The sequence below is a fragment of the Triturus cristatus genome, chromosome 7 (genome assembly GCF_964204655.1).
Source record: "Triturus cristatus chromosome 7, aTriCri1.1, whole genome shotgun sequence".
Taxonomy (NCBI): domain Eukaryota; kingdom Metazoa; phylum Chordata; class Amphibia; order Caudata; family Salamandridae; genus Triturus; species Triturus cristatus.
The window spans coordinates 211,958,310-211,970,545 of record NC_140590.1 but is presented as its reverse complement, the minus strand read 5'-3'; the positions used below and the strand labels follow the sequence as shown (position 1 = coordinate 211,970,545).

The window sequence follows — 12,236 nt, the reverse complement described above, 5'->3', positions numbered from 1 at the left end:
TTCAGAAATTGCTTTATCTTGAGAGTAGGTACTCCAGACTTGAAGATGAAAGTTACAGAGGTAGCAGACGCAGGTTCTTTGGTTCAACTCGTCGCCATAAAATTGTGGTAATCAAGCCAGGATCCAACAAGTAGTTTACAAGTAGTTTTATTGTGGTTGGTTACAAGATCAGAATATAGCCAGTTATAAGCCAGAGTTTAGCCCCACCAGGAGCAACCTTCCTGGTGCTCAGCCCTTCTCCAACTGTCCATTCCCACTCCCAACATTCCATCCAGCATCACACTGTCAGCATTCCACTGGCACATCTTAACCATACCAGACCAGGATACTACACAGTCCTTGTGTAACTATGAAGATTATGTTACTTAATCCTTACAGTAACTAGAAAATCTACTTATCTTCCAGTTTAAAGTTAAAGCTTGGCTGACCCTTGAAAATGTATATGTGGGGTGTATGAGTTTGAGTTAAAATGTCCATGTTCTGGGGCAATAGGTCTGGGAAATAACACACTGGGAGAATGCAGACTCTCGTCGAGCTCTCTTGGATCCATTTAGATTTCAGGCCAAGTAGTTCATACACATCAGGGTCAGTGGCTAACATAGGTGGATAGGTGCTCACAGGTCACTGTCACCACTAACATTGATCCTCATTTGCAGATGAACGTTTTTGGGGAAAACCTCCTGCAGTATCTGGCAAGAGAGAGAGGGGGCTTCTTGGTGCTCTGTCCATATCTCTGGACGTCATGGGTTAGCAGGATCCTTCGACTAATACAACTAAAACAATTGAACAGCAGACCAGTAAAGCTTTAGTAACCCATCAACATTAGACATAGCCTTAAAGAAATTGGTGATAAGCAGCTTCACACTAGTGTTCTTGCAGGTCTGTGAGAACGAAGGTAATCCATAAGCCAGAGTGGGGCTCCATTTTGACAGTACATGATGTGTAGGCATCAGCCCACTACAGATCAGTGCCACTGAATCCACAGATTGTAAAATCCATTCCGATCATATTCCTCTTCTGAGGGGATGCTGAACACATCATGCATTTCCTGGCATTGAATAAAGATATTGACCACATTTAGTGGTGTCACAAATTCCCAGGATTCCCTAAGCCCAATATTCTTCTGAAATACCCCCTAAGTCTAGCCATAGTTCACTCTTCTTATTCGATTTTGCATGAATGTATTCCTTTCGCTTTAAAATGTTGCATTTGACATCTAGTGGATAGAGCTTACAAAGCCATCAGACATCTCGTAAACCATTAAAATGATATGCTGTCATACCTAGCCAAAAAAATAACCACCTCGAAGGTGTAAAAGTTCAGAAAAAAACTGAAGGCAGGTCTCCATTTACATACCCAGTATGTGGCAAGATGTAACCCATTTACATCAGAAATGCTCTAACCCTGCTGAAATTCAGGAGACGCTTCTTTACAGGGAGAGTAGTACTCCTATGCAGTCTCACTCATGCTACATATTTGGATCATGTTCTTGGTCTCTTACCGGTTGTTCATCGCTCCCCAGGAATTCCAGCTATACAAGTAGCTGAGTGAATACTGTATCATGCGGTATCAGTATTTACTGGGTGTAGTAATTGCCTCACACTGTACAGGCCCAATGTGAATCACTTAAGCACATTAAGGCCACCTTCAGGCCCTGAATGTGCTACAAAATCTGGAAAATAATGCACAATGCTTGCTGCAATAAAAACAATTAAGTTTGTGCTTTGCTCTTCTCACATTATACTTTTATTGAGCTAGGAAGTAACTAGGCAAATGCAAAGACATGAATTCTGAAAAGGATTCTTGGTTAGACATAGTTTTACCTCCTGCAAACCAATTACAGTGTAGTATTCTCAGGTTGCAGCAGTACAAGTAATTTGCCCCAATTTACTTGTGTCTTCAAATCATCCCTCTTTAGATAGGTATATTTTGCAGAGATTCTCAAACGTGTATCATAATAATCCTCAATGAGGTGCGCAAGCTCAGCCAATGATTGTAAACCTAGTTTTTTACTGTGTTGCTGATATACATCCCAATATAACAGCGGTATGGCCCATGTCTCCTGAATCAGACTTTGAGCAGAGAAACAGTTGCAGAAGACCATCATGCATGACATCTCGGTTATCTTCCAAGACTTAATAGAAATCCCTTCAATAATGTGAACTAATTTATAGGCCTTGAAGGCCTACTGTCCTAAAGCTTCAGGGCTATAGTTCCAGAACTCTGCACCAAGAAACCCTGATTGATCCTCCATTAGCAATTAATATGCAGATTCGACCGAATGTCACAGCTGTTCTTCTTTTATGATGAATGGGATCTTGTTGTGGCAAAACTTCTGATCAGAGAATCTAATTCACGTAACAATTTGATGCAGAGATTTGGACAACATAGGGCACTGCCAATGAGGTGATTTCGCCCTAAAACATGGTAGAATTGGCGTATACTCGATTGAGATATTTTATTTACTTTTGACTAGTAAACTGTACCCAGGGCCTGTAAATTAACCCCTTCCCCGCTCATGACGGAACCGTTCCGTCATGAGCCACGGTTGGCGTGTGCTCATGACGGAACGGTTCCGTCATGACAATCCTGTTGGCGGCCGCTCCGCCTGCGCGGCGCTGTTTCCCCGCCTGTGCGGGGCGACAACGCAAATGGGCGGAGTCATGACGGAACCGTTCCGTCATGAGCACAGCTCAACTGTGGCTCATGACGGAGCGGCTCCGTCATGAGCACAGGCCCACCGCGCTGCCCCCCTGCCCCCCCCAGCGCTGCAGCGGAATGTCCGCAGCAGCGAAGGGGTTAAATGCTACTAGTGGGCCTGCAGCACTGATTGTGTCACCCACTTAATTAACTCTTTAAACATGGTGTCCGGCTTTCCATTACAGCTTGTGTGTGCAATTTAAAATTGCCATTTCGACTGGGTAAAATAAACCTTTTTGCTAGGGCCAAACCTTCCCAATTTAATACATATGTCACTCAAAGGTAGGACCTGGACAGCCCAGAGGGCAGGGGGCAGTGTATTTAAAAAGTTGGACATGTTCTTATAACTTTCACATGTCCTGGTAGTGAAAAGCTCTTAAATACATTTTTCCTTCTGCACGGCCTTCCTGTACCTACCTCTCCCATAGGATAACTTTGGAGTTACCTTGTTACATTTAATAAGTTGTAATTGAGAACAGGTACGAGTTATGTTGGTGTCTTTGGAATTGTAATGAAAAATCTTATCTTATGGTGAAGTCAAATTTGAAATTACAATTTTAGAAATGACACTTTTAGAAAGGTGGCATTTTCTTGCCCTAGCCATTTGATGCCTGTAGCCTGTCTCTGGGTTGCATGACTGGGTGTAGCTGAAAGTTGGGGTTTGTGAATTCCTTCTAGACTGCCTCACACAGTAGAGTTTAAGTGAGCCTGTATGCACCATCACTGGCAGCATGAGTGGGTGCGGAGCTGGGCACAGCACTCCCTACACTTGAATAGGCTGTGTCCTGCCTCCACACAAACGGATGCCCACCCCCTGTAATTATCCTGGAGCCAGGGCAAGGGAGTCAGGAAACCTGTGCACTTCAAAGGGAAACCTCTAGAAGCTGCTCTCACTTCAAAGGGGGTACTTGATAAAAGTATTTGACCTTAGACACCAACTCTTCAGTACACTAATGGACCTGTGGATACCAAGAAGAAGAACTGCTGTGCTGTGGAAAGGACTGCCACTGCTGGACTGCTGCTCTGAAGGACTGCTGCCTGTCTTGCCTCTGTTGAACCCAGGACCCCTGATTGACTCGAAGGGTTAGTTAGTTGGGCCCTCACTATAGACATGGCTTGGCAGTTCGGGCTGGACTGTTCCCATGAGGCACAGGGTCAAGACTGATTTGCATATGGCCATGTCTGAACAGGGGTGGCGTGGTGAGCAAAATAACGATGGATTAAACCCAGATCTGTGACCAGGGGTGAATGTTTTGCCACTGTGCAACATTCCGTCCATCATCTTGTGTGTTTTGCTGCCCTCACTATAGCCTCAGGGACAGAAGGCTCCAACAACCTTGATACCAGCATCTTGACTCTGCCATCTGTGAGTCCAAGCCTGCCAAGTGGTGCTATTCTAGTCATGGGCTCTTGGAGTTGAGCCTGAAGGTGCTCTGCCGGCCCATCTCTGCAACCAAACACACATAGTAGGGGTTGTCTAACAGATACATTTCATTCGACAAACATTTTGCCAATACTTTTCTGTCATGTTATTCACCTGCTTTAATTGTTGAAGAGTGCAGCATTCAGGGTAATATTGCATCTCAAATTCTACATATCAACTTTTAATCATTTGTGAACCATGCACTGGCTTCTGGACACAAAAAGGGACGTTTTTAAGGTTCTGTGCATTGACCTTCAGCCTCACAGGTGGAATTACAATGTATTTCTTCTAAACATAGTCAACTCCTACTCAACTACTTTCTGTTTACTTTATGAACGTGCATAAATACATACCTTTCTGGAATAGCCGGAAAGTCTGACTCCGTACACTGCAACGTTTGATGGTTTTGCTCACTGACAATGCTAGGACCACAGGATAACAATGTTTATTATAAACCTTTGGAACCGAATTACCTTTTTACTTCATACAAGTAATACTGGCAGCTTTTGAAAAACTATTGTGGTAAGGCCTTTGGGTCAGGAAACAAGACTCCAATGGTGAACAGGTGAGGTGTAAGAATTTGGGTTATTAATTGAGAGGGACTGGAGTTCCACTCAAATCACAAACACAATCCTTGTCATGGTGAATCACAAAAGACACTCAATAAATCTATGTTTAACCCTCTGGTAGTTTGGCACAAAAGCAGCCAGGCTTAATGCAGTGGTAATGTGTAAACTTGTTATACAGCACTCAAACAGTAATTAAGTGAAAAAACAACACAGGAAAAATCCCCCCAAAACTTGGAAAAATAGAGTGAACTTTAAAAATAATTAACACTTAAAAGACAAAAATCCAAACAGTAAAACTGGAGTAATGACTTTTAAACATTTCAGGTAAAAATAGCACCAAGAAGCACAAAGCTCCACTCATGGTCATCTGGTCATGCTGGACCAGGTCAAAGTGACAAGTTCAGGCCCTCCATGCTACGATGGACACGGTTCGGGTACAGGTAGCAGCTTTGTCCCGGTCAAAAGTTTAACTTCTAAATGTCCACTTTCACATGAAGAATCTGAGCTAGATCTTTGTTTTGACAGGGGCAGCAAGATCAATGTCGGCGCAAGGAGCAGTAATTGCTAAAGCTTCACATTGGTGGTAGACGCAGAAGGTGGCTGTTTGACATTAAGAGCAGGTCACCTTTGGAACTTCTCGTTGGCAGGATATGCAGTGACCGTTGCTGTACACAAGCAACCTGCTGTGGTTGCAAAGAGCTCCAAACGCCTGGGTTTTCATCATAGGTGCTGATTTTATAGATTTGAAGCAGGAATACATTATGATGCCAGCCAATGGGCCAGAACCTGGGGGGCACCTCTTGGCAATCAGGACTTACTCCAGAAGCGGCCTCTGGCAGCTTGCTGTGTTCCTGTAGATCAAATAGATCAGCCAATGGACCCTCTTCTGTGAGCCCTGGTTTTGAGCCAAACAGTGGCAGTCTTCCTGCTTCAGACGGCAGGGTATTCCTTCTTCTAAATTATCCACAGGCCAAGGAGTGTTCTGAGGAGAGGCTCTGAAAGTGCCCCATTTATACCTAGTTCCAGGCTTTGTGTGGAGGCATTCCCTTGCCTACTCCCAAACTGGCTCCAGTCGTTTCTTTCCATTCCCCTAGGTTTGGCTCCAAAATGTCTTGGGTGACAAAAGCAAAGGCAGGCCTTGTGTCACGTTCCATTGTGTGTGTGCAGGCAGGGTCCTTTTAAGCGTAAATCAGCCGGTCGCAAATCCTCCGAATCCCTCCTGTAAGGAAGAGTTGCTCCCTCTACACCCAGGTCTCTTTTATTCCCAGGTGTTAAGGAACATAATGCACATCACAGGAGAGCCATTAAAAGTCATGTGACCCTGGACACTGCCAAAAAGGCACATTTGGTTTAGGCATAAAATTGCCAGTTTTCTGATAGTGGCATTTTCAGAATATTAATTAAAAATCTGAATTTACCATCAAAGAGGATTTATAATTACAATTCGAAAGAGTGGAAGAAGCCCCAAACTGAAGCTATCACTTATTAAGTGTAATAAGGTAAATTTGTGATAGTTTATGGTAGAGATATCGTTGCTACAGTGAAAAACAAACTTAGGAGTTTTTCACCATCAGGACAAATCCCTCAGCATTCATGTCCTACTTTTTAAATACCATGCATACTGCCCTGTGAGCCTCTAAGGCTTACCACAGAGGTAATTGAAAGGTATTAAAGAAGAAGGTTTAGGCCTGGAAAAATGTTTGTTTTGCCAGGTCAAAATGGCACTTTAAAACTGTACTACAGGCTGCCGTGTCAGACCAGACCGGAGACCTGTTTTACAGTGCTTTTTTAGTGGGTGGCACAACAAATACGGCAGCCCACTTGTAGCATTTAATTTACAGACTTGAGTTAATTTAGTACCCCTTACTAGGGACTTAAAAGTACATTAAATGGACCAATCCGGTGCAGGCCAATTCTGCCATGTTTGTTGGCGAGAGCACAAGCACTTTACTGCTGATTAGCACCAGCAAGGTCTGCAGAGTCCTAAAGCCAACAAACAATGGTTCAGCAAAGGAAGGCAAAAATCTGCAGTGACCTTGCAGTTAATGCTGCTGTGCTATTTGGATGGCTGTGTGGGGGTGCCCACAAGTAATGTCATACTTTCAGCATTTCTTTTATCGTTACTATGTATCTCTAGCTATTCTCTTTGTATCCCATGTCATTATTGTTGTGCGTACTCTGTAAAGCTGATACCTTGGGGTCAAGTTCACGCTATATAAAACTCACATATAAATACATATTAACTGGTTGCTCCTGTTTTTTAAAGCGGGGCATTATCTGTAGCCATGCTTTTTTGGACAATCTCGGTTAGTTAGGTGTGGATATAATATTAAATGTGCACCGGTGGTAATAACCTTTATTAAAGTTTAAGCACTCACGATTTCGACAGAGTACCACCAAGTGCGTATTTTGTTACCATCTATTTGGCACCTGCCTCCCAAGTTGTTGCCGGTCGGAAACTCCGCTTCTTGTCACATTGAGAATAACGCTAAACTTTCAATGGAAGATTCTGTAGTAAAGAACATGTGGTACATTAATATGTGATCTCACCAGTGACGTTATCACTGGTGTGATTTATGATGTCCTCTGTAGCGATAATAAGGTCGTAAGCAATGCACTGTCATCTACTTATGGTTGTGTTGCGAACAATAACTGGAGAAGGAGTCATTTTGGGGTTTTAAGTTGAACCCATAATAATCATAACTTTTCTTTTCCTTGAATCTTTGGGGTATTTAAAAGATGTGCAGTATCTCCTTAACAAAACAACACTATGCATAGCCTGGATTTGATATCGCAGATTACGACAATAACATTTCTTGACGGAAATTTCACGTGGGCGTGTAAACAAAGACTTCAAGTAACCATAACACCAAAACCTTTTATGCTTCTCAAATCCTTCCTATGCCAACCTGCACCAGGCATATTTCTTTAACAAAAGAGGCAAAGATTACTGTGAATAATGATTGCTGTGGTGTAATCTGATCATCCATTTATTCATGTCTGTCTTTCCTGTTTCTAGGAGCAAGAAGAAGAGGTCATTTATGCCACAGATCTGAAATTTAACCGCCCCACAACAAATGGATCAGAGAGTCGGAATGTCAGCGATGACTTAGTGGAGTATGCAGCTGTGAAGCGATAGACAACCCATGGACAGATGTGCTCACACTTCTGCAAGTCTTGCAGCCTCGTAAAGTACTTGCTAGCATTTACTGATGGGATCCCACCTCTTAACTTCCTCTTCAGTAATCCACAACTGGTCATGTGTTATTCCATTTGTTGAAATCAAGAATCTCTTAACATTGCGAAGCAAGTCCTGCCACACATTTTTTAAATGTTTGGGATTTTATTTTGTTTACTTTTTTGGTGCATGAGTACCCTGCCTTCTTGGCATGGACCCATCAGGACCAGCTTCCTCCTAATGGTATTGTCTACTCTCTTCAGCGAGTAGAATCCAGTTTTAAATATCTTTTGCATGGACACTTGTGACCCTACCCACAAACTCAGAGATGCATGGGAAGAGAGTTATGAATATAGCGCCACATTTACGACAAATTGGACTTTAGTGGATGAAAGAACACAGTCTTACAGGAACGTTCACCGGATCTGAATGCATCCCAACACTTCATATCTCTGTAGCGGCATCGATCAGCTGCACTTTTGCAAATAACTCTTTTTCACGAAGCCATCACAGTCCGGTTACTCACAAGATGAGATTGCAAAGCAGGGTTTCCTATATATGCTTTTGCCTTACATTGAGAATCCCTCTGATAAATTGGTACTCGGCTATTGCTGATCGCGGCTTTTGCTGCACAAGGGTTTTCGTAGCAAGCACCATTAATATCAGCACTGAAACTTCATGGGAAGCCTCTCAAAAAGTACCCCTGTTCAACAAACTTTGTGATCTGTCCTAAAGAGATAAAAATATGTCGAACTATACCTCGTGCCAACGTGCTTCCATTACAAGACAAAAATAATCTTCATTTTATTGATCTGCATTTGTTGGCAACTGGCAAAAAAATCCTACAAATGGGAGTTTCAATATCGTGAATTTGACAATTATCTCACTATCCTGGAAAGTATTTGAAGGGCTTGGGTTTGATGCCGGGTGCTAGAGCGTTGGTTTGAAAAGCAATGCAAACCAGGTGGGCACACGAGCACCGATAATCCATTGTTAAGCCACCTTGAATGATGTGCCTGAAGTTGACCCTCTCCCAAGGCCGTAAATGTCCACATTTTGCTGCAAGTCAAGTCTCCATCAGTGGTGCACTTCAGACCACAAGTTCCTGGCATCTCAAGCACCTGATTGAGGAAGCAGGGCCAGTTGTTTAACGTCTGCCTGGATGGGATCCAGCACCGTGGACTGATCTACTGTCCATTGACGGGCCTGTTTTCAGGGCTATTGTAAATACGCTTCTGTAATGAACTATTCCATTACTGGGGCGATCACAACAGCTGTAGGACTGTGCCTGGATCAAAGCTGCTTGATTCCTTCGCGGACAGTTGAAACATTGAAGAGCAAAGATGGCTGGTGGGACAATAAGGGCTTGAGGTCATGAGCATTTTTGTAGAGACCAGGAGTATGTCTCGCACAACTCTACTAAGTATGACGCAATCATTTAGCCAATACGCTGCCTTGTTATGACCAATGCCACATTACGTCTCAAGCCCCACCCTGCTCTGCGATTGGCAGCTACATTGTGCACACAAACCTCCCTGCATCCATACATTCACTCACCCCCACTCCAGTCAGTTGCTTTCCGTTGTAGCAGCTCCAGGCACGGGTTAGGTATGCCTCTGGGTTATCCCTCTCGACAGAGGGACAATGAGAATGTATTAATTTGCTCTTAGAGACGTTTGTAGCAGGATACAGCACTCCTACTTTTAATGGAAATGTTGGTGAAGTTTCAGAGCTGGTTTCCTGATTTAGACAAAGTCCAAGAAAATACATAATTGGTAAAGTGTGGTTAGATTATTTTAATTATAGCCACGTGCCTTGGTCACAGCCTAAACCCCTCCCCACCCATGTGCCCGAACTGCATCCCTTTTCCCATTAATCATTCCAGTGACAACATGATATGGTGCATAGAAGAGTTTATTGAAACATGGTCGACATCTCACAATTTTAGTTGGTCATTCATAAACATCCATGTCATTTTACATCCTGCATTATCCTTTAACATTTTGTTGTTGCTCATTTTATGACACCACTGTCTTTGTTCAAGGTGCCCCTTTTAGCAAGGCCTCTGAGTTTGCGGTTCCAAGCATCCCTTGCTACCGATTCTGTGGGGGTCTATTAGGACCGGCCCAGGCTGCAAGTGCCGTTCTGCTTGCCCTGGACCCTTGCTGGCCACTCACCTGCTCCCCAGTGCCCTTGCGTGAGCATCTCATCTACTCTGCCTGTGGCTGTGTGCTGTTATTTGCTCGCTCAGTGTCCCGCCGTGAGGCATCTCAAGGACACTGTGTGAGCAGCTCATCTGCCTAAATTAATTTCCTCTTTTTGTGGATTTCTTCCGCCCCTCACCTCACCTAGCGGTCGAGACGCCCGCTTCTTTTGGCGTGGTGGGATTCTGTTTTAACCGGGGTGGTTGTATGCTTAGCTTGGGACCTACACCCCTTTATAACCCCCCCCCCCCCCCCCACCTGGCTGCTTACTGCCTCCTACCCTGATTGGGAAACCAGTGGCTGCCTAGGGGGTGACCAATCTGGTGCGCCCCCTTTTTTGCCTGCTTGCCGAGGGAGGGAGGGTTCCTGCCTGCGGCCGGCGTTCAACATGGGCCCCTATGAGGTCCGGCTTCGCCTCCCCCCAGCCCATGTTTCTGTTGCTGCTCTTCCACGTTCATGGCATTTTATTTGGGAGGTATTCAGGGCAAACACCTTTAATCACACGTGTCACGGCTTTGATACTGTAGTGTGCAGATCTGACCTAGGAGTGGATCAAGGCAGCGAATCAGGGCCTGGAAAGACTGGTGGAAGGCCAGTAATGCTCTTAATTCACTCACCCCACATTTTACCCAATTCATCACTATTCTTGTACACATTCTAAGGTGGGCAGGGACTCCGATGCTGTATTCCCTCATGAAATGACCAATCGCCCCTGTAGCAGTAACTTCCGGATGTAAGCATACCAGCACGAAAAGACGCCTTAGTCTGCCCGTTATCGTAACCCCTGCCTCTTTCTCCATAGGTCTGCTGTGGCCCTCATCACCCCTCCCCATCACCTGCCAGCACACACCGTGAGGATTCTGGCGGCTGATTCTCAATCGGGTCCTCTCTCCAGAACCGTGGTCCTGTCTCTATTGCACTCCATGCATACTACTGTTCTAGACACACTCATCCCGAAGCGCTCCGAAGCTACTCAAAGTGTTTTGTAGAGCTATATAGAAGACACACATACAGAAGATTTTTGGCTTAAGCGCATCTAGGTCATCTAAGCGAGAGCAATGACTTTTTTGAGAATAATGCAGCCCGCACCGGAAGGCATTAAGGAGTACATCATCACGCAGCGCCATGATTGCACGCGTTTACCTTTGATGGTGCACCCTGCTCGGGGTGTGGGGTCTCGAGGCGCGACTCTGGTCTCCTCTCTGGGTAAATGGTGCAACCCTCGCATATATAAAGACACCCGCATTTAAGTGTTTGCACCGTTTAATCCCTACTCCAATGAACGAGTAAACTTCACCCAAATGTTTTGGGGAATTCTCCTAAAGTATTTCCCAGTCATCAAGCAGCTGTATTGGCAGGGCCAATTGATTTGCACTGGCAGTGGTGGTGAATGGACACGGTTGTTTAGTAGTTAAATAAAGCGCTACTATTTTTCTTACCCTTTTGATCATACGGCGATGCTTAATTAAAAGGTGAAACACCGCAGCCTTTTAACAAAACAAGCCAAGTGAAATTACCGCGCGCGCCTATGAGTGTTAACAGTTTTGCTACAAATATGCAGAATACTATTTGAAGCTTGCTTTGCCTTCATTGATACCCGAAGCGTGTTATAAATGTCCTCGTATGTTTCTTCGCCATGTTTATTTCAACGACCTCTCCAGTATGAGTCTGGACTTGCTTTGAAATGACAACCAGCACGAGATGGGGCTTTGATTGATGCGAGCTCCTTGGCTTGCTTTAAGAAATGTGTAACAGGAGTAAAGGCTAATTTACCACGGATAAAGACCCTGGGCGGTTTTTTTTACTGGTATAATGTTGTTTCCAGTCTGCGTTAACCTGTCTGAGTAAAATATTGGCATAATGTTTTGTACATTTATAGGAACATTGATGTTAAAAGGTTATTTCAATGTTTTTCAGAAGCATAACGGGGGGGGGGGGGGGGGGGGGGTAGCAGCCGCGGTTGGATCCTGGTGCCTGAGGTTTGAATCCCGGCATCGTACTAGACTCAGCATTGTGTGATTCTGGGCAGGTCACTTCAGCTTCCTAAATGTGTGTAAAATGTATTGGTGTAACCCGCACTTGATGTACATGATCGGGTAGATAGTCGACGATCCCTCACTAATGTTCAGCGCTTTGCTGCTCTAAACTATAGATATAGTTAT

The 12,236-nt window shown here is 44.4% G+C and overlaps 1 protein-coding gene across 11 annotated transcripts in view; it reads left to right on the top strand.

The window, feature by feature from the left end:
• The window catches only part of LOC146809242 (B-cell receptor CD22-like), a 481,112-nt gene extending 469,255 nt beyond the window's left edge, over nt 1–11,857 (top strand). For 8 of the 11 annotated variants that reach the window (XM_085616059.1, XM_085616063.1, XM_085616056.1 and 5 more), the window contains one exon: nt 7,712–11,857. In XM_085616059.1, the coding sequence (XP_085472185.1) occupies nt 7,712–7,831 (120 nt within the window). In that variant the 3' untranslated portion in view covers nt 7,832–11,857. The remainder of the gene's footprint in view (nt 1–7,711) is intronic. The other 3 variants (XM_085616065.1, XM_085616064.1, XM_085616062.1) reach the window with 1 other exon arrangement.
• Nucleotides 11,858–12,236: the final 379 nt, after the last annotated feature.